A 21,139-nucleotide genomic window follows, 5' to 3' on the forward strand; every position below is an offset into this window, starting at 1 on the left:
AACATGACAACAATGAAATGGTTCCAGAAACAGGACATCATTGCTTCAGTGACAGTAAATTCCATGTAATATTATATTTCATCCTGGAAGTGTCCATTCGAATTTTGATGAAATGTGACTATAAAGGGATGAACTTAATCAGGAATAATGTTCAGATACTCTATGCCATTGGAAGTATTCTTTGGTGTGTATAATGTGGCTGTAATGTGTGCCAGGACAACACTGGTACCGTTGGTACTGCTGGCACCAAATATGATGACTCCATGGACTCATGTTGCTTGCACCAAATAGAATTCTCTATCTAGATGCAAAATAAACCTTCGGTTCAGCCAGTCAACTTCTAACCACTCTTTAACAGTCCAGCTGTGACACTCCCTGCGCTTTAGTAAAGCTGGTCTGTCTGAGTTACAACGTACCTCAGTCACGTGAAGTATGACTTGTTGGAATGCGCAATTTGTGTGAAGATAAGGGGTTGTAATTAATAAACTTGCTACTCACTGATGTGAGAACAACGGCTGTCCAAATCCCTTACCTCCTCCCCTATAGATGGCGCGCAAACTCACTCCTGTCCCGTGTAGGACAGATCGTGTAGCCGTGGACCGATTTCTAGGACCGGCGGACTACGAATGATTGTAGCAGTATCTGTTTCCGTTTTCTCAACAGGGGAAAAAATCCTTTACATGTTATTATTGTAAAGAGAGATTAACCGGCTTCCACTGATTTCACATGAACGGATTAAAATGCAGTCGGACGACGCACAATATCTGAAACGGTAAAAATCAGTTAACTGCTACAGCCATAGCATAGCCGACCTTTCAAATCAAGATTTGGTCTTCCTAAATTTATCCGATTTATACTGTATGAACAGCGTTAACGTTTGTGACCAGCTAAGTTTAATATCTGAAGTATTACCTGCAATTTGTTTTGATCCATATCAAAATCATTCGTATACCACATTTGTCGCATTGAGTCTAAGTGGTGCTCGGGAAATCTGGGTTAGACGCATCCTTTATAATCTCCGGTGGGCGTGGGCTCTAACCTTCCCCAGTTATTATGTTGCCTTTAGTATTGTAACAGATTACCTGTCATAAATAGATTCTTCTCACGTGATAATATTTCTTAGAATTGTGCTTTCCTATATTTAGGAAAGTAAAGCCAGGGAATATAGACGTGCATCCCACAGAAAAAGCGTTAGTGGTTCACTATGAGGTGGAGGCAGCCATCCTGGGCGAAAAGGGAGATGCTATGCACGAGGAACGAAAGGAGTCTCAAAAAATGTAAGCATTAATTTTGTATACAGTATTGAGATTATTGCGCCGTTTCTGCGTATGGTTGATGTATAACCGCTACATTATGCCTTCATATATGGCGTCATGTTATCCGCGGTTCACTGGTAAATGTGCGTGTTCGTATTAACATTGGAATATTTCACGTTAACAAAAATCGTTTTGTGCACGTTCTCCGTTTTGGCGCAGTATACGACTGAGAAGTCTTAACGCCAGCACTGATGTAGCTTCCCTGGCCCGGAAGGTGGTGGAGGAATGCAAACTCATCCACCCGTCCAAACTGGCCGAGGTGGAGCACTTGATCTTCTACTTACAGAACCGGAAAAAGCCCAGCAGTAAAGGTAATGCGGCTATACAACAACCCAAAGAAAATTACTAGCGAATATGCTGAGGACGATGTTATTAGGCAGTAGTTAAACGTGAAAACTAAAGCATGAACACTGTTTTACCTGTAAAATAACGTGTTTATTAACCCAATTATTATATAGTACAGGGGTATATTGTGAGGCATCCTTGGATGCAAAATGGAACAGATCAAAGATTAATGCATAGGAGAACTAAACAAGGACACACCTTGTGGAGAATTTACTGCTTGCTAATCGTGAGTGAGTTACAGCCCAGTTCCATGCTTTCAAAAAAATGTCATGTCAAATGCAATATGGAAGTGAATGTTGTGCAAGATGGCACAATAATTGTTTATCTACTATTTTAGAAATAAATGTAAAAAACTTACAAGCATAGTACTATTAAATACTATGACCCCTGACTGTATAAAGTACAATTTTAGTAACTGGAATGGGTAACATGCTCAGCTTTCTAAGATATCTGGTTTCTGAGTCTAATCCTTAGAGACCCACATCCAGTGCAGGTGTTGTTTCTGTTCCAGTTCTCATACACCTGAGCCAGGTAATGGGGGCTATAGAGCTCTTCATTACTTGGCCAAGATGTGTTGGGAACTGGAGGAAATATATGGACAGTGAGGTGTTCTATGTGCTTCTGTAAGTGTTGCTGCAGGTTCCATGTCATATCATGACCATATTATTAAGGGAAAATCTCATCTTTTCCTGATGCATTTATATAATTGTCTATCACAAGTAGAGAAAGAGGAGAAGAAGCTAGTCAAACCCAGAGAGCTCACCCCATTTGAAGGCATGGAGGTATGGAAATAAAAGATATTCAAACTAATGAATGTTTGTGGAAATGCATAATCATAGTGCCTGACTTTGTGTGTTCTGTGATCTGAGAGTCGTTTGCAGCCCTGAAGCCGTGTACTGCCTGCTCTGTTTCAGATTGATGAGGAGGCCAACATTAATAAGATCGATGACTATGTGGAGTTGCTGTATGAGGATGTCCCAGAGAAGATCCGTGGCTCCACACTCATCCTCCATCTGGCCCGTAACCCTGACAACTTGGAGGAGCTATTGCACAATGGTACTATATTGTGCAGTACTTTGGTGCTTCTAAAAGCAGACCAGGAAACCAGCATTCAAAACGCTTCTGTTTTTCATCATTAGTCTTGCTTTCACCCTACATTGTCAACATTACCTCTTGAAAGATATTATGGATATAAGTGATCCCAGGACTGGGATATACTGATAATTGTCATGCTGATAATTATGTAAGTCTCTCTGTATAATGGCATCTGCCAATCTCCATAAATATTAATGATTAATTCATGGTATTAATGTACCTAACTGTACTTTTAAAATTTATTTATTTTTGGCCATTTTAGATTGCTCATATATCTGGTGTGTGTTCATTGTTATATGTTTGTTCAGAAACAGCTCTAGGAGCTCTGGCTAGAGTGTTGAGAGAGGACTGGAAGCATAGCGTGGAGCTGGCCACCACAATTGTCTATATCTTCTTCTGCTTCTCCAGGTATCTGTCTCTTTCTGAACTGCTCTAATCCTCATGAGCCCAATAGCTTGGGTCTCATTAAGAACACATGAGTCAAGATCACTCAAATTTGTTAGTGAGGACACCTTTTCTGATATCTTGGCCAGATTATACAAAATGAAGGCAGAATAATATGCAGGATGTTAACAATAAGAAAGTAAAAGTAAAATTATTAAAACGTGTTCATTTAACTTTGAAAGTTAAAAGTAGCAGTATAAGCATTAGTTTATATGTTGAGGTGATTATGCATTTTTTAAAAATAATTTCCACATTTATGGCTTTGATGATTATTTGGAATTCCATAATTTTTCTGGCGTGTTTGCTCCAGAGCACGTAACCAGGTATGGAGCAGCCCCTCTTTGATCTGCTTGGGATGTGGGCTGCCCCAAGTTAATGCTTTGCTAAAGGCCACAGCTGTTTCCAAACCCATAACCTCTTAAGTTACAATCATGTTCTGTAGCCACTGTGGCTACTGAAGGCCCAGAGTCAAGACTAGTCCTGGAGGGCAACAGCATGGTTAGCAGCACATCTGAAGCAATTTTCCTGCCCTTTAACACACTTTATTCAACACACCAGCTAATTATCACATTGAAAAGGCAAGTTAAAACGATACCAGGGTTTGAGACTGAAATGTCTTTTCTAAGGGTTCACATATGAAGCCCAAAGACCATGTATGACTTGTAGAATTTATTAATTTCATTTTAAACTTTGAGGTAATTTTTTTAAGAGGTGACCTTAGAAATATTACTTTCTTATAGCTGTCAGCTTTGTCATGTTTATAATGGCTAGTAAGGGATGGGACACAGAATTCTGACAGTCTCCTGTACAGCACATCTTGCAAGTGGATGGATGTCAAAATGCAATCATGAAATGTTCTTAAAGCATGCCAAAAGCTCAGGTTGCTGGTTTTACAGCAGCAGCTGACAGGAATGATTTGAGCTGTGAAAACCCGTGCTCCTATGAAATCCCATTGTTTTCCTTGGACTTCTCTTGCAAAGGACTGAGGTGGAAACTGCTCACCACAAGTGAGAGGAATATTTTTTTTTCTTTGCCTGAATTGGATACTTATTTGACACGTGTGATGAGTTATTTGTCCCAATCTTTCAGCCCTGTCGAGGTGTTCATCAGGAATGGACCCTCTCGCGTTTTGTACTCTTACCTTTTTTATGGTGCTCTGGAGTCATAGTCAGTCTTGCTCACTCAGATTCAGTGAACGGCTGACCGACTTGGTGTGTGTGGTGAGGCTGGGGGAAGCCAACTGACTGCGAGCCTTAATGGCTTTCAGGGCTTAAAACTCTATAGCACTCGCCAGATTTTCCTTGTACAGTTTTAGATTCATAAAACATCCTCTGGCGAGAATGTGGTTTTAATAAAGCAGCAACAGTCACACCACACAAAAAAAAACCTCACCCCACATGGGTTTGTTGTCATGAGTGCATTTTAAATGCTGTGCAGTGTGACAGCAAATCTCACGATTATCAGTAGTGTGTGACCAGGGTATTTGGCTGCCAGTAAGCAGCAATCTTCTTTTTGTGAGCAAAAGTTATCAAGGCTGTTGAGGAAAACGGCTGGTGAAGAAAAAGTGTTGTAAAGAAAATAGCAGGGGTTTGGTTGGGGGGGGGGGTGGGGGGGTGGGAAACCTGGTGTCAGTTTTTGTTACTGTTATTGCAGTGGATCAGTATAGAGTGCTTTATTGAACTTCTGTTCATCCAAGGCTCAAGTTGACAACATCGAAAGTATCACCCATCGTTACAAGTTTTCGGGCTCAGGTTTTTTTCTGATTTTAGTCCCATTTGTGTTGCAGCTTCTCACAGTTCCATGGGCTGATCACACACTATAAGATCGGCGCTCTGTGCATGAACATTGTGGAGCACGAGCTGAAGAGATATGACCTGTGGCAGGATGAACTGCAGAAGAAAAGCAAGGCTTATATCCTTGATGCACTACTAATCACTGGCACCCCACCAGTCCTGAAGGATTATCAGCATGTTTTTATTCTCTTCCAATTCCTGCCACACCTAAGACATGTGAACACATGAATTGTGGGCAGATCAGATGGGTGGGTGGTATCAGTGATTTAGTGAGCACAGAGCTCACAAGTTTCTAAGTATCGTCCTTTATAGTAATGCTCATTATAACAATGTCTGCAGTACAGTTTAATCAATTCGTTTTGTTTTCTGGGTTTTCAAGGCTGTTCTGAAACAAAAAATCCAATATTAACTATGATAGGCAGCATAACTTTTAATAGTTCGAGATTTTGAATCTTTGACATTTTCTTACGTGACGATGATCCTGACAACCAGAATCTGAGAAGGGAGCATGAAAAAGCCTACAAAAAATATCAGAGTCTTTTGGTGAAACAGGAGCAGCTTCTTCGAGGTACTGTTCAACGGTTCGTCTTTTTTTACCCTCCCACTACTGCAATATACAAGAAAGCTGAACAAAGCTCCCATGGTTCCTCCAGCTCTACTGGATGCAGCTCTACACATTGTTATGCTTTCACATGTTAGAGAAGCCTGGAATAGTGATAAAATGCAGTCTTGTAGTCACACTAAGGGAATATTTCTTCATTTAAAAAAAATCAGATTTGCACAATTCTTACCTCTTCCTGGTCAGAGACTTCAGTAACTTTTTCAATAACTTGTTATTATTGTGTACTGTAGCCTCACAGCTGCAGTGAACAAAGAATTACAAGAAGTAAAGATTTGACATAAAATTTGTGATCTTTGATTTTTGTTCCCCTCCCTGAAACCACTAAACACTCCATCCCACGTGGCTGCTGTTCCAGTGGCTCTGTATCTCCTGCTGAACCTGGCAGAGGATACACGGACAGAGCTAAAGATGAGGAACAAGAACATTGTGCACCTACTGGTAAAGACCCTGGATCGGGACAACGAGGAGCTGCTGGTGTTGGTGATCTCCTTCCTCAAGAAGCTCAGCATTTTTCTAGAGAACAAGAACGACATGGTGAGTTTTCAGTTTTGTCTTCCTGCTGTCCAGATCTTCAAAATTTCTAGATTCACATTAGGAGCAGATCAATGTAATCACGGTGAAAATGGAGACTTGGGGGGGGGGGGTTAGTGTTTTTTTTTCCTAACTGTTAAGCACCTACATGAACATTTTGTACTAACAACACGCCTGAGTTACATAATCCCAATGTGAATACCTGAAATTCTCAAATGTATACAGTACTTATCTTTTTACTTATACAAGCTATACCAGAGATGCTCAAGTGGTTGCATTTATCTGAGTCTTGCTCATCAGATCATTTCCAGAAATATCCATATTTTTCCTATATTTGCCTAGCCACATTGTTAGAGTGAAGCCACATTTTTTTTAAAGTAACACAGGAGTTGGTTCAGTTCAGAATGGAACAATGTAGTGCATGAAGCCAAACAAACTACTCCTCCCATATCCCCTTGCTACCCCATGCTGCCCCATAGCCACTTCACCTGCAACCGATTTCCAAGTTAAACAAGTTATATGTGTTCATTTATCAAAAACCCAAATTAGGAAATGCCCAGATGGTTTCATATTCCTGTACTGCCTTACCAAATTCATGTTTCACATCAAATAAATATGCCTTTGGCGTCAAATCTTTCAACGCGTTCACACAGTAAACACCCGTCAAATGGAAGAAAGATGTCAATGAGGTGAAGGTAGAAAGCACAACTCTGATCTCGAAGAAGCCCCATCCAGCATACACTAATCTAACACACCTGATGCAGTTACTCCAGGCTTTCAGTAGCATCAGAATATATTAGAGCCATGTGTGTTGAAACCAAACTCTGCAGGGCCATAGAGCTCCAGGACCAGAACTGGTAGCCTTGGTATAGTTTCTTAATAGTATAGTTAATAAAAATGTCTTGGAAGTTGTTTTGAGAATCTGTATTTGTTAATTTTTTCTTGTTGTACAAATATAGATAAAATTACATTTATGGCAAAAAGGTTATAGAAAATGGATTTTCTTGGGTTTAAGACTAAAATCTTTCTGAGAGACTTCTCCACTCTCGTTTTCCCGTGTGCTGTAAACAAAGACCATGCGGTGCTGTGCTGCTTTGTTTGGGGTTTAGTTCGTAATGAGTTGCTGTGCATTTGCAGTGCGTGTGATTCTCTCATTGTCTATCACCCACCCCTTTGCCCAGGCGGAGATGGACATTGTCGAGAAGCTGGCCTGCCTGGTGCCATGCGATCACGAGGACGTGATGAACGTCACCCTGCGACTCCTCCTCAACCTCTCCTTCGATACGGGACTCCGCACCAAGATGGTGCAAGTGGGCCTGCTGCCCAAGATCACAGCTCTGCTCGGTCAGCTTCCCTCCGCTTCACTCCCCTGGTACCCACAACAAAACTTAAACTGAAACACTTAAATTGCTGGAGAAAAAATGGAGAACTTAAAGTAAAATGGAGAACTTAAACCAAATCAGATGGGTATATGGAGTTTTTTAAACAACTGTCTGCTGATATATGGTGTAGCGCTGATTCATATGTTATCATTCTGATTGATCTGGTATAGTTCTGATGTGGTATACTGCAAATATTCCCATGCATCCCTACTTCTGACCCACTGTACGTGGGCTGGGTCATACAGTCATAAGGAGTCCACAAAGAGAAGTTCTGTTCTTTCTCTATTTCATCAACTCTATTTTGCATATGCTTTGTTTGGCCATAGCAGAGTGCACAATTACTTGGAAAGCAGAGCTCAGCACTGACTGCTACACCTACAGACAGGGCCAATGGAGGCACATATTAGGTCAAAGTTCTGCTGCTCAATCCTGTGACTACTTAAGCGTCCTGTATCGGCCAGGGATTACTCGAGCAACTGGGTTTTAAATAAATACATTGTACACTCAGGCAAGGCAAGTGAGCTTGGCCTATTAGCTTGGTCTTTAACATGTGCTACAAGTTCAAGTTCAAGGCCATGCATTTTCCACTGTTATGTGCTCCGAGTTGCCAAGTTTAAACAATGCCTTTTCATTTATACTGCATAAAAAATCAGGCCACTAATTCTCTCCATATGATTGTCTATGAGTTTTACATGCGAGTCGTTTTCTCCCTAGTAGCATTTGGTGAGTTTAATAGGCTCCCTGGCAGCTCCCATAAAGCCTTCAGCCTTCTCCATTTTTTGTCTCTCTCCTCTCTCTCTCTCTCTCTCTCTCTCTCTCTCTCTCTCTCTCTCCTTCTCTGTCTTTCTTGCTCACTACCTCTTCTTGTTTTTCTTTCTTGCTCTTCTCACTTTTTTCTTTTCTTTCTCTCTCTCTGAGAGAGAGAGAGAGAGAGAGAGAGAGAGAGAGAGAGGCAGTAATGTGGGTCAGCAACGCTTGCAGCCCCTAATGGGAAACACATGTTCCAGCCACCAGGGACAGCGTCGAGGCCCCAGCTGCATTGGCCTCTGCTTATTAACCGCACTAAAATTCCAACTCCCTCTTGTTTTCCCAATTAAAAAAAAAAAAGAAGGTGGCCCACCTCTCCCCTTTCCTCCCTCCCTCTTGCTCTCTCTTGCTGTCTCTGTTCTTCTCTCCCTCCCTCTGTCCTTCCCCCCCCCCTCCCCCCTGTTTCTTTCAGGGGTCCCTAGTGGTCACATCTGGTTCTAATGGCTGATGTGCTAATGTGTTGTGGAGTATCTCAGGTTTGCACTGCCGTGGCCTTAATGAGTGCTTAGGCAATGGATCCTTCTGTGTGTTTCATGTCTCTGAGATAGGGGGCTCCCTTACTCTGAAGAGGAAAGTGTTATTAATGAGACACTTTATTTAACTTGTTTGGTGCTATTAATTTCTCTGTGTGTGTGTGTGTGTTTTCTTTCCCATCTAAAGTGGGTTTGAATTAATTGTAATTACGCCAGCCAGATGCTTAAGACCAATACTACTTCTAATCAGCTGGGACTGAACAGTTAGATGGTCTTAAATAAGACTGCTGAGTCTTCCCTTATCCTTTCTGGGCTACAGGCAATGAGACCCATAAGCAGATTGTGATGTGCATCCTGTACCACATCAGCATGGACGACCGCGCCAAGTCCATGTTCGCCTACACTGAGTGCATCCCTCAGGTAAGGGGGTTGTGGGGGTCAGCTTGCAGTGGGGTGGTGTTGGGTTACCCCTCTGGACAGTCTGTCTCTCAGTTGAGCAACCGCTACCTGGGTGCATGTCCATCTCACTGCTGAAGACCACACCACACTGCCACATCTGATTCAGGTTGTCATGACTGGGATTCAGCACAGCACAAACACGAGTTGGATTCAAACCTACCAAAGCCAATAAAGGTTGGAGCTACTGCTCATTGAAACAGATCTGAAGAAATCCTCACATCTCCAAAAGAGATGAATTACTATTTTATGTGTAAAATTCAGGGTCTTCATCCTCATTCTTGTTGTGTGAGCTTTCAGGGGGCTGAACTCTTCTCAGAGAGCAGCTGGAATAGCAATGCAGTCAAATAAACACAGACATGAGGATGTGGAGACTGGTCTTTTTTAGGACCTGCCGCTGTGAGTTGTGAAAGCAGGTGTGATTGGCTCCTTCTCCTGCACTGCCCCTATGGGTCCCAAAGAGGGAGCAGTGCACATGTAACAAAAGCCACTGGGTCACTGTTGGGTCACCAGTGTTACCCTCGCTCCTGTTTCCATGAAATGCCTGATTGATGCCATCCTTAAAATGCTTGTCTTCTCTAATTGGGTGAAAATTCCAAACATACACTTGTTAAAAAAATTAGGAGGAGGAGAGGTGGTCCCCAGTCTAATCACCTGGCCTGTGGCCTGAAGTTATGTGTGTGTGATGCTGGAGCCTTTCTGAAATCTACATCAGCTTTTATGCTGTATCACTCGCTCAGTATTACACCACCCCCCAATCTCTTCCCTCATCTTTCCATCTCCACCTACCTCTTGCGCCTATCCCATCTCGGCCTCCCGGGGCCCCTGTCCACCCTCTGCCTTGGCCTCGCCACAGCTTGGGCCTGTGCTCCCCTGTAGGGAGGGTTTAGGTCAAACCCCCCTCTTTTCTCTGGGTTCCCTACCAGCACTGAAAGACCTGCCACAGGACATGCATTCCCCTGTCACACAGGGCTTCCAGTCTAATCACTCAAAGATGGGAGGGGTGTATGTGTCTCTGTATGTGTGTGTCTGTGTGTGTATAAGGGTATGAGGAAATGCCTGGAGGGGCTTTAAGGGATGGAGGTAAGGCAAGCGAGAGGGACGTAGGAGAGAGGATGTGGGAGTGCGCAGCCAGGTCTCTGGTCTCAGACGAACGACGGCAGACAGGTGCCACGGAGTCTAGACTGCGTGATTTGGAGGCTGGGAGCAGCTATGTGATACTCAATATGGGAACTGTGTGATTGTTGCCTCTTCATGGCCCTGCCTGGTCTTTTTAATGCCTTGGCGGATATACTCCACATAGCCCAGAAGAGTTTCTCTTCATCCCTCTCCAAAGTTGGCTCACGTTGGAGTTCTTATCAGCGTCAGGGCCAATTTGATCAGAGCGGACGTGAGCATATTGTCCCAGCTCCTTTTGGCTTATAGATGCAAACACTAATCACATTCCCCACCTCAAGCATGCAACCACTGATATCTCAGCCTGACAGGAAAGACATGGGTTCCTTTTTTTATGTCCTGTTGAGGAAACTGCGTTGGCCAGATCAACCCCTGCTGTTCAGTGCACTCATGGACAGAATTCTGGAAGTGAGGAAGCAGACCTGGAAGCAGTACCCTGAGTTGCATGTCAAAATGTTCTCGAGTGGCTGGTGTTAAAACAAAAATCATAACCTGCAGTGATGGACAGTATGATTTGTAAAAAGTATTACCCGAAATGCAGTTATTTCTAGTTTGTAGCTGGGTACAATGTGTAGTGGTGGTAATTGCTGTGATTGTGTGTGTGTGTACACAGTTGATGAAGATGCTGTTTGAACACAGAGAGGAGAAGATTGATTCTGAGCTGATCTCCTTCTGCATCAACCTGGCGGCTAACAAGAGGAATGCACAGATTATCTGTGAAGGTACAGTGAGGACACAAAAGCACTGGGCTAGTCACTCCCTCCAAACAGGACAAAGGCACTGGGCCACAAAAGACAATATGTAAAAAAACCCAAAAAACAATAGATCAAATGAACAGTTGACTTATTCTGTGCAGCTAACAAACATGCTTGTTATGTTAAATTGAAACATCTTGTACTATTTATTGAAATGGGAGTAATCCTTAAAATGTTTATCAGTTACATTTAAATATTTTTTGTATGTTTTATGTAGACCCACAAGACTGAATAGTTACTGTTACTAGTTTTTGATTGATTCATGTGTTTAGTTAAAGAATGGATTCTTATTTGCAGGAAATGGCCTGAAGATGCTAATGAAGAGGGCTCTTAAGTTTAAGGACCCCCTGCTTATGAAAATGATTAGGAATGTTTCACAGCACGATGGCCCTCTCAAACAGCTCTTCCTGGTGAGACTTTATCTCGAGGCTCCTCCCACTGCTTAGTCCCTACCACCTCATCCAGCCCCTCCCACTTCATGGAACCTGCGTTCAGGATTAACTTGATCTCCCTTCTGATAATGCTGTCTTGCTGGAGTAGACTGCAAATGCTTTAATATTCCTTTCATTTAGTGGACGTTTCATATAATTTCATAGGCTTCATATATCTGTCACAGATAATACATTTGATGAAAGTATTTAACAATGTGTGGTGAAATGTAGTTGGCTCTGAGAACTGTAAAAGTTCATTTGGTATGTGACAAGCCATTTGGCCTTCGACCAGCATGCTAAGTGGTCGTGTGGCATACTGCAGGATTATGTGGGTGACCTCGCTGCTCAGATCAGTCCAGAGGAGGATGAGGAGTTTGTGATTGAGTGCTTGGGAACACTGGCAAACCTCACCATTCCTGACCTGGACTGGGAACTCCTGCTGAGGGAATATAATCTGGTGCCCTATCTCAAAGACCGCCTTAAACCTGGTAACAGCAGCTGTCTCTCTGTCTGACTGTCTGTCTGTCTGTATGGAACTTAAAATTGCTATGCAAGTGTATTATATATGCTGGTGTGAGTGTGTGTCCTTGTATGTTGTGGACAGTGTAACTGTTTTAAGTCAAAGTCCCTGACCTTTGATCTTTGACCCCACCATGTTTTAGGCTCAGCGGAGGATGACCTGATCCTGGAGGTGGTTATTATGATCGGCACTGTGTCCATGGATGATTCCTGTGCCGCCATGCTGGCCAAGTCGGGCATCATCCCTGCCCTGATCGAGCTTCTCAATGGTGAGGCCACAGATGATACCCAGCACTGAGGTTACAACAACATGGCCATTCCACGAATGCGTTCCTTCAATTATTCATTAGCGCAAATCGGGGGGACAATTCTGAGATGTTTCCCCTTACTTCTGTCCGACCAGCTCAGCTGACTGGGCACTGTGCGTCTCCCCCCATTCAGGGTCAGCTTCCACTTCCTGCTGTGCCCGGTGGGTTTTCAGTCTTTGCAGCAAAGGGAATGAGTTGTGAGGAGTTTATTTAGACTAAATAAACATTGCATTACAATAATTAGGCTGAAGAGCAGGCAAGGATAAGGGTGGTTCTCTGTATCTGCAGGGTGCTTAGTGGAATGTGACAGTTGCGATGGAGTGGTCACACGCGCATATATATATATATATATATATATATATATATATATATATATATATATATATATATATATATATATATATATATATATATATATATATATATATATATATATATATAAAACACACACACCGAGAACAGAGAAGAATAACAGCAAAAGGTCCTAGTATTTTGGTTGCTGCATGCATAACACATTGGAGTAAGTGAAGTAGCTTTCATCTTAAATCTTTTAGGCTTTGGTGTTTTGGTTTTCTTTGTGTATTGCCTGTGTTTTGTTAAAGGAACCTGGGTTCTGTGGGTACCCCACAGCACTTATTATGATGTTGATGTGAGCTTGACTCAGTGGAGGGTTGAGGTGATGTGCAGTTTTCTGTATCAGTGTGACATTTCCTGTTTCATGGAAGCTTGAGTCAGTGGAAGGTTGAGGTGATGCGCAGTTGTCTGTATCGGTGTGACGTTTCCTGTTTCGTGGAAGCAGCTGGTCCTTGTTCTGTCTTTACTGGGAAAAGAGGTTAGACAGCTCTGAATTAAAACTGAATTAAAGGCTTTTATTAAAGTGGGGGGAAAGGGGTGAGTATCAGTACATGTTTCTCCATAGGAGACACCTGCATTGTTCAGAAGAGGGCCTGATTCTCTCTCCAGATGGAAGCTTCTCACGAGAGCGCTGCTTCATAAGCTTTTCCTCATTTTGTCAGGGTTTTAAATGTCGTCTTACATGAACTAACATCTGTGTAATAGTATGTGTCAAAGCAGTCTCTCTCTTGTCTCTTTGATTGTCTCCCCCGCCCCCCCATGTACAGACACGGGGGCGGGGTCTTTTGGTTTGTTAGTTTATTACTGAATGGTTGAAATTGTTTCCTACTGTTACTCACTATATTACAAAGGTTATTGGTATGTTCTCTACATGCTGTTTCAATTTTCTGTGTGTGCGTGTGCGTGTGTGTGCGTATAGCCCAGCAAGAAGATGACGAGTTTGTGTGCCAGATCATTTATGTTTTCTATCAGATGGTCTTCCATCAAGCCACCAGAGATGTCATCATTAAGGACACTCGTATCCGCTCTGTGAGCCCTGCATCATCAGGACGTTATAAGGCATATTCAGACTCTAGAAATATTAGCTAGATTCAAACTATACAAACTATAGACAAGAGTGGAAAGAGCCAAGCACATCACAACAGGTCACGTAAATGTTGTTAGCCTGTGCTCTGAACAACAGCAAAGCATGAAGGCGTGTAAAGATAAATACTGTCATGTATACGGAATTATTTATATTAACATATTATTCTACCATAAATACTTGCATCTTGTCAAGTTTAAATGGTGATGATTCATCATGGGATACCTCTACCAGTTATTTAGTCCAGTACTAGGATTAGTCCACATTTAAGATAAATTAGCTCTTGGAATGCTTGCCCACAAGAAAAGTCAGACAATCCTTGTGTATCAGCCATTAAATAACTCCTTTTTCAACCTGTGTGTTGGGTCCTGAACTCAGCTAATCAGAGGCTCCTGCCTATCTCATCGACCTCATGCATGACAAGAACACCGAAATCAGGAAAGTGTGTGACAACACGTTGGACATTATAGCAGTAAGTACTGAAGACTTGTTCTGATTAAGTCAGCTTTTGGTAATGGCGGCTGAGAGCTAGCCAGTGCTAGTTGACCTCATGAGCGTGCTCCACCACATGAAAAGGACTGGGGGAACATGGTCCGTGTCCACGGCGAAGGAGAGGTCGCACGTGAACGGCATTAGGTTAGCGAGTTGGCTCCAGCACTGCACGAGCGTGCAGTGATGCGTTGACTTGGACAGTGAGCCGAGATGCTGGTTTGCCTGGCAGGGTGTGTATGGGGGTGAGCTTACATGTATGTCTATGTGCTTGCGTGAGTATGTGCATGCTTTTTTGTTGTGTGCATAGGCAGGCATATGCCTGTATTCTCATGGGTACTGAGAGCTGTGTTTTGGGCCCTTGGCCCTGGGCTCTTCCCCACACCGCGCTGCTGTCTGTATGATTAATGGCGAGTGCAGAGGGGAGAGAGGTGCTGTGTGTTTGCTCAGGCTCGGCCACGGGGGGCCCCCCTGATTAATCCCCATTTTCATTCAGCGGAGCAGCCGGCAGCAGGAAGCCCTGGCCATCGCACAGGCCTTGGGACAGAGCATTGGCTCTGAGCTCCAGCAGCAGCCTGTGACATGCTCTGCCCACTGCACACTCAGCCCTCCTGTCTGACCCTGCTGCAGCTCTTCTTCCATGCCACCCTCATTACCTAATGGAGGCAGGGTTTGGGGTAGAGAATCATGGGTCTGTGAAGAGAGCCCATGAAAGGTTTGAGGCTCAGGGAGAAGGGGATTGGAAGGATGCTTTAAGGAGAGAGAGACCAAAAGGGGTCTTGTGGAGACACAGACAGTCTGAAGTGGAGGTCAGAGCTGTGCAAGTGTGAGCAAAGAAGGTGTGGGGAGAGAGACGTGCGGGTGGGGGGTGAGAGAGGCCTATAGCCACACTGGCACAAAGATCCAATAAGGAATGGTCAACTTTCCCTTTGGTCATTGGGCCAAAAGACTACAACTTTTGCCTTGCATTTGTGTGGGTGGGCATAGCCCCACAGAGTTAGCCCTTAGGTAAATAAAGGTGTCTGGGAGTGGGAGCTGAGACACAGTTCAGCTCACACCAAGGCATTTTGGTGTGTGTGTGTGTGTGTGTGTACGTGTGTACACAGGAGTATGACGAGGAGTGGGGTCGTAAGATCCAGAGTGAGAAGTTCCGCTGGCACAATTCCCAGTGGCTGGAGATGGTAGAGAGCAGACAGATGGACGACTCTGAGCCCTACCTCTATGGAGACGACCCAGATGCCCTGGAGAGACCTGACCTCTTCTACAGTACTGGTCAGCCGTAGACACACACACACACACACACACACACACACACACACCCACACACAGACAAAGGCATGCACACTAAAGCTCCTCTGCAGTATCAGCAAGATTGGACACACATACTCAGCATTGAATTCTGCACAGTCGAGGCCTGTACATTGTTTGCAATATGTGGAGTTTTCTGAACAAATTTTTGACTTTAGGCTTTGTCCATATAGTGTATCTTACTGGAAAATTTTGTTTTAAGTTCATTTTAATTGTAAAAAATGTTCCTTCCAATTTTATTGTATAAAGTAGGTTCCTGTGGAAGTATCAGTGGTAACATTGTTGAGGACAGGCTGTCGAGGAGATTAATGGGTTGCGTTTTGAAGAGAAAGTGCCTCAGCTGGGTGCATGCCTCTCATGTTTGTACTTTCCATGTGTGTGTCTGTGTGTGTGCACGTGTGTGTATGTGCAGATGGGATGTCTTCTGAGCCAGGCCTCAGCCCAGAGCCCTACGGTCAATTCCACTCTCCAAACGGAGACTTCAGCGTCTGGTAAGTTAGATCAGTCTTTGCCCAGAGGTAGATTCATGCAGATAGCTTTATCTATAGAAGACCTGTTTTTCATTTCATCAAAGCCAGACTCTGTGATAACCCCATTTTTGTTTGTTTATATCAGATTCCCATTAAGTTATTTTATAATAGATGGCTCAATATGTGCTTTTTTTTATTGTAATTATATTAACTCATCATGGATCACAGAAAAAGTTGTTTTATCCCAATATCTAGAAAGGTTTTTTTTTTTTTTGCCCAGTGAAATAGGGTAACAAACATGCATGTTTTTAGAAACTGCTAAACTTCTTTCTTCTCTCTGGGGCCTAAAGTTTGATCCTGTCCTCCCTCAAACAACTCTGTTTGGCGTGAAAATAAACATACCTTTTAAGATTTTCACAGGCAGAAGAATCAGGCACATTCATTGTCCTGTTTGTACACACAAATGAAATAACATGTCCCTCCTACACACACACACACACACACACACCTTCATCTTGACTGCCTCCACCTCCAGGCTTTTGGAGAAGATATTGAGGAAATGGATCCCCAGGTTTAATACGTACAAGGCACTGTGACTAGCCTTCGTTTTGTATTCGCGCCGAAGCCGATTTTCCTCAGAGTGGTGGCTGAAGGCTGTATCCCGGTCCGGGTGTTTGGGCTGGGGCGGTGTTGAGCTGCTGTGCAGACTGACGGCTGGGTGTTGAGTGTTGCGGGGCTGTCATGTGGGTGTGGGGTGAGCTGGGACAATCTCCAGGTGGGGTGAGTGGTACCCCTGGCTCATTGTAAAGTAATGCATCTCAGATCCATCTTTGTGTGGGCTTAGGATGGAATTGGCACTCTTGGGTGAGTGGCTTAATTTGAACAAGCCGCTCTCAGAGTAGCAGAGGTCAGAATAATAATAATCATATGGAGTTCACAGACTTTATTCAACACTTGTGAAATGATGTATATAAGCAGTGCTTTTTGGAGAGAATGAGCTTCACCTGCTGACCAGATGGTAGGCATTCAGGGAAGCTGGTGTGAACTGGTATTTGAAGTTGCTGTGGTTATAGATTCTGTGGTTATGGTTATTGTGGAATTGATTTGACTGGGTGTTTGAGCTGATTTTGGTATTGCTTTGGTATTTTAGTGCACTGTGGTATTAAGTTGGTTATTTGAGATTGAGATTTGGTGTTTGAAATCAGTGCATGCTGATTGGCCAGTGAAGGAGGTCAGGTATGTTTTCACAATCAACAACCCTATCATCATACGCACTCGGGTCCCCCAGAGAAACCCTGATCTTTGCATGTGTGCGCACACGGATGATGCTCACAGCCAGCACAGGACACAGCACGGACTGTAGGAGGCATTAGGGAAGAATAAAGGCTGGTCTGAGGGGAAATGAGGAGAGCGTTCCCCTGTAGCCACATGGCGGGGGTTGGAGTGGGGGGCCGGGCTGTCGAGATGGCCAAGCCAGGCTCGGTCCACGTAACCAGAGACGTGGCAGGAGCAGGAGATCAAAGCAGGAGCCTGCAGAACAACTTTGGGGGGTGGGGGGGTGGAGTTCTAGCTTTATGAAGCAACAGAGGCCCACTTCCTGTGCCGTCTCACCCTTCAGAACAGTAAAACAGAGTGGGTTTTAAAGCGGCTGCATTTACAGGCGCCCCCAGCCAGACGTCCTCCGACCCCTCCTGGGAGGGGACGCCCCCCCCCCCCCCCAAAAAAAACCGCGCGCGCGCGCACACACACACACACACACACACACACATACCCGCACTTCCTCTTTTATTGGGCCATTACAGATGGGCAGGTGACATGCTGGACTTTAACTGGCCGGAAATGGGCTATGCACAGATCAGATTCCTGTCTAATGTCCAGTGTATCCAGGGAGAGAGAGTTGCTGCGCTGTGCTTTTTGGGACCACAGGCATCAGCTTTATTTCACCAGCTGTCTGCAGGTAACAAGTCACATGCCATGTTCATCATGTGGGTCATGCTGGAGGGGGAGAGAATCTTTTGAAAACATACCAGGATGAATGAGCTGCCGATGTCAACCTGAAGTCAGAAATGAGTAACATGATGAGCATAAGCAATAAAAGTGACCTTTTCCCAACTCCTGTAGGCTTTTAAAATGTATTTATTTATTTATTTATTAATACACGTTATAAGATGTTGGATTTTGTGTGCATGTGTGTTCATAACCTTTTAGCCATGGTGATTCATTCACTGACTAATCCCATGCCCAGCAGCACTGAGGATTCAGGCCTTTCATGTTGCATGGGCACATTGCTGCTGTAAGGTAATAGAGGATTGTATTTCTGTCTTTGGGCCAGGGCTGGCCAGGGATGTTTAGGGGCTGCTTATGCACTGCTTCAAGTCCTGGAGAGCAGGACAACAGCTCCCCTCCGATCCCAGGAACCCAGCACGGGAGTCTGCATACTCCTACTCTTACCTGGAGCTCAGATTTAGGCTGACAGGCCTGGCCGGGCAATAGGAAAAAGATGTATTTCAGACAGCAGAGAGAGTGAGCGAGAGGAAAAGGAACATTGGCGGGTTTCTGTAAATGATGGCTGGAAGTGATTTGGGGCTAAAAACAACACACTGTCGTGTGTGCGCAGAGGCGCAGAGCAAACAGCTCATATTTTACATGCTACACGTTTAAAGGCGTACTCAGTGGAAGCAGCAGTGAGAGACTGAACGGGTGAACTCGTGTGAGTGGAAACGCCACTGGACTCCATCAGGACTTCCGCGTTCATGGTAAGCCAGCCGGCCCGCAGGCTGGGAGACCCCGTCTGAGGAGGAAGTGTGACATCACCACGTCACGCCTCTCCCGCTTTATGGTCTTCTTCCTGGCAGAACTGCACGCTGTGGGGGCTTACCAGCTTTGTGCTCTCCGGCCACTTAAATTGTCACCCAGTGGGTTTGCGTACAGTACGCTCAGACCAAGATCAACTCACCGCGTGCAAAACCAGTATTGAAAGTCCTCACCTCTGGCGCTGATCGACAGTGGCTGACTCCTACTCGCAGTAATAACATCTTTAGGCAGAATTACACAGAAACAGCAGGGGTCTAACCACCATAAATGCCTAAATGGGTTCATGGTGTACTGTTTAGATTTTGGCCTGGTCTATCTTATTTGATTGTCATATCAAGTTCATCAGTATAATAGGTCTACAAACCGACTGTACATGATGCATCCCAGATGGTTTTGACATGTCAAAAGCATGTCAACATCATGATGAGTGAAAGACCGCCATCTAGTGGCTACATGCATGTGTTTTTGTTTGTTTGTTTTTTTTTTTGGGGGGGGGGGCAATTCTTCTTATTTGCTGTCGCTTCTCTCCTCTCAGCAATGGATCCAATGGGCGTCCTGCCACTGCCTACGGTTTTCGCCCGGACGAACCCTTCTACCAGGGGCATGGAGCTTCCAGCTAGAGGCGACGCATCATCACCGGCCTGGTTCTCCGCTCCCATGCTTTCTGACCAGGGGAACAGGCTGAAGCTTTTTACACCAGGGGTCCAGATTAGACCGTCACATGCAGACAGCAAGGGTGGATTGAGATTGAGATTGCCTAAGGCTGCTCTTTAGTTCAAGGATCGGCATAACCTGGGGGCTGACCATAGGCGAGCATCCCCCATGCTGAACTGTCGCTCCGTACAGGGTAGAGTGACACACTGCATATTGTGATGTCGCTGTGAAGAGAACTGATTCATAGTTGTGTTTTTTTTTTTTGTTTTTTTTTTTGTAGTGCTCATGTTAACTTTACTGAAATGTGTTGCCATTTTTAGTATAGGCTTATTATTTATTTATATTATTTATACATCCTTTTTAAGGTTCATTTTTGTTTTTATTAATAATGAACAGACTGCACTTTAATATTAACCTTGGCATAACCAATTAACTGTAATTTAACTCTTCCATTCCAGTCTACTTTTCTGGCTAAAATGTCATACATACTTGAATGTGTTTACATAATTTCTCTTTTTTCTGTTTGTTAGTGTTCTTGAACTGTTGCATTGTGTTTATCTTGCAGAAACTCCATTGTCCTCTGTCTAAAGAATAACCCAGCAATTTATTCATTGCAAGATACAGCAACTGCAAACACTTTATCATACATGATGAATTATGAAATTCTAAAACACTTTGTAGGCTGATGGAATACGTAAACTTACTGATGTGCAACCTTACTTATTTAATTTGTACAGATCGTAGTATATTTAATTTTATGTAATTTCAAATGCTTGCATAGTATGTGTAGAATTAAGATAATTAAGGTCAAACAGGCAGTATTAACTTCAAAACTGGTATTTCCAGTTGTGTGTCTGTGTGTTTGACTGACTGACTACCTGGGTTTACAGGGTCTATTCTCAAAGATCTGCTGAAGTTAGCATCTTTGTTGGTCTGATATTGTGATTAATATTTGTTTGTTATTATTAATAATTTGACACTGTGTGTGTCTGTCTTTGTTTCTGTGTAGTAATGGGAGAGAGGAAACCCACTTTTAATGTTTACCTAATTTTTTTTTTTTTCATCACTGTCAAAGATGCTCATTATTTATGTTAAAATTAATTATAATATTTCTATCATTACCAATTGCTTTACTGCTTTTTATGGTTCATATTAACCGAATTGCATTCTTTACAAAAGGTGCCTGGTTAGATCATAAACACATTTACTGCTATAAGGACCTAGAAGCCTAGAATCAGTAGCCTTACTCATTATAAAACATAAAGGTACCATTTTACAAAAAGACTCTACTTACAAAAGTTTATAAATAACTTAAAATGAGTTAGGTAATAGGTATTAATTATTATGGTTGTTTATGTTTAAGTTACATAAATAAAAATGGAAATAATGACCTGTTGCTTGACAAGGTAGTCCACTTTAATCTGCTTTTAAAACTCAAACTTTGTTGGTTACTTAGCTAGCTTCACTTAGCTTGTCTTCTCTATCAGCCAGCATTACAACTGTAAACTTCAAC

The 21,139-nt window shown here is 43.5% G+C and overlaps 1 protein-coding gene across 2 annotated transcripts; it reads left to right on the forward strand.

Annotated features, from left to right (window-relative positions):
- Positions 1-589: 589 nt before the first annotated feature.
- Positions 590-21,031, forward strand: kifap3b (kinesin-associated protein 3b). 2 transcript variants are annotated; one of them, XM_027028102.3, is made up of 20 exons: positions 590-772; positions 1,146-1,277; positions 1,476-1,627; positions 2,382-2,443; positions 2,576-2,717; positions 3,065-3,164; positions 4,987-5,111; positions 5,463-5,561; positions 5,971-6,149; positions 7,328-7,490; positions 9,128-9,228; positions 11,054-11,162; positions 11,493-11,605; positions 11,949-12,114; positions 12,289-12,414; positions 13,727-13,825; positions 14,278-14,363; positions 15,487-15,652; positions 16,101-16,179; positions 19,508-21,031. In XM_027028102.3, the coding sequence occupies exons 1-20, from the start codon at positions 741-743 to the stop codon at positions 19,590-19,592; spliced, it is 2,316 nt and encodes a 771-aa protein (XP_026883903.1). In that variant the 5' UTR covers positions 590-740; the 3' UTR covers positions 19,593-21,031. The 2 variants fall into 2 exon arrangements, with proteins under 2 accessions (XP_026883903.1, XP_026883911.1); XM_027028110.3 differs by having other exon boundaries at positions 2,385-2,443.
- The last annotated feature ends 108 nt before the right edge of the window (positions 21,032-21,139 follow it).

The sequence above is a fragment of the Electrophorus electricus genome, chromosome 17, assembly GCF_041902795.1.
Source record: "Electrophorus electricus isolate QZ-2024a chromosome 17, ASM4190279v1, whole genome shotgun sequence".
Classification (NCBI taxonomy): Eukaryota; Metazoa; Chordata; class Actinopteri; order Gymnotiformes; family Gymnotidae; genus Electrophorus; species Electrophorus electricus.

Coding starts and splice junctions, on each gene's coding strand:
- kifap3b (XM_027028102.3), top strand. CDS start 741: ATGCAGTCGGACGACGCACAATATCTGAAACG. Junction 2,444..2,575: donor CCCCATTTGAAGGCATGGAG/GTATGGAAATAA, acceptor GCTCTGTTTCAG/ATTGATGAGGAGGCCAACAT. Junction 12,415..13,726: donor CCTGATCGAGCTTCTCAATG/GTGAGGCCACAG, acceptor GTGTGCGTATAG/CCCAGCAAGAAGATGACGAG.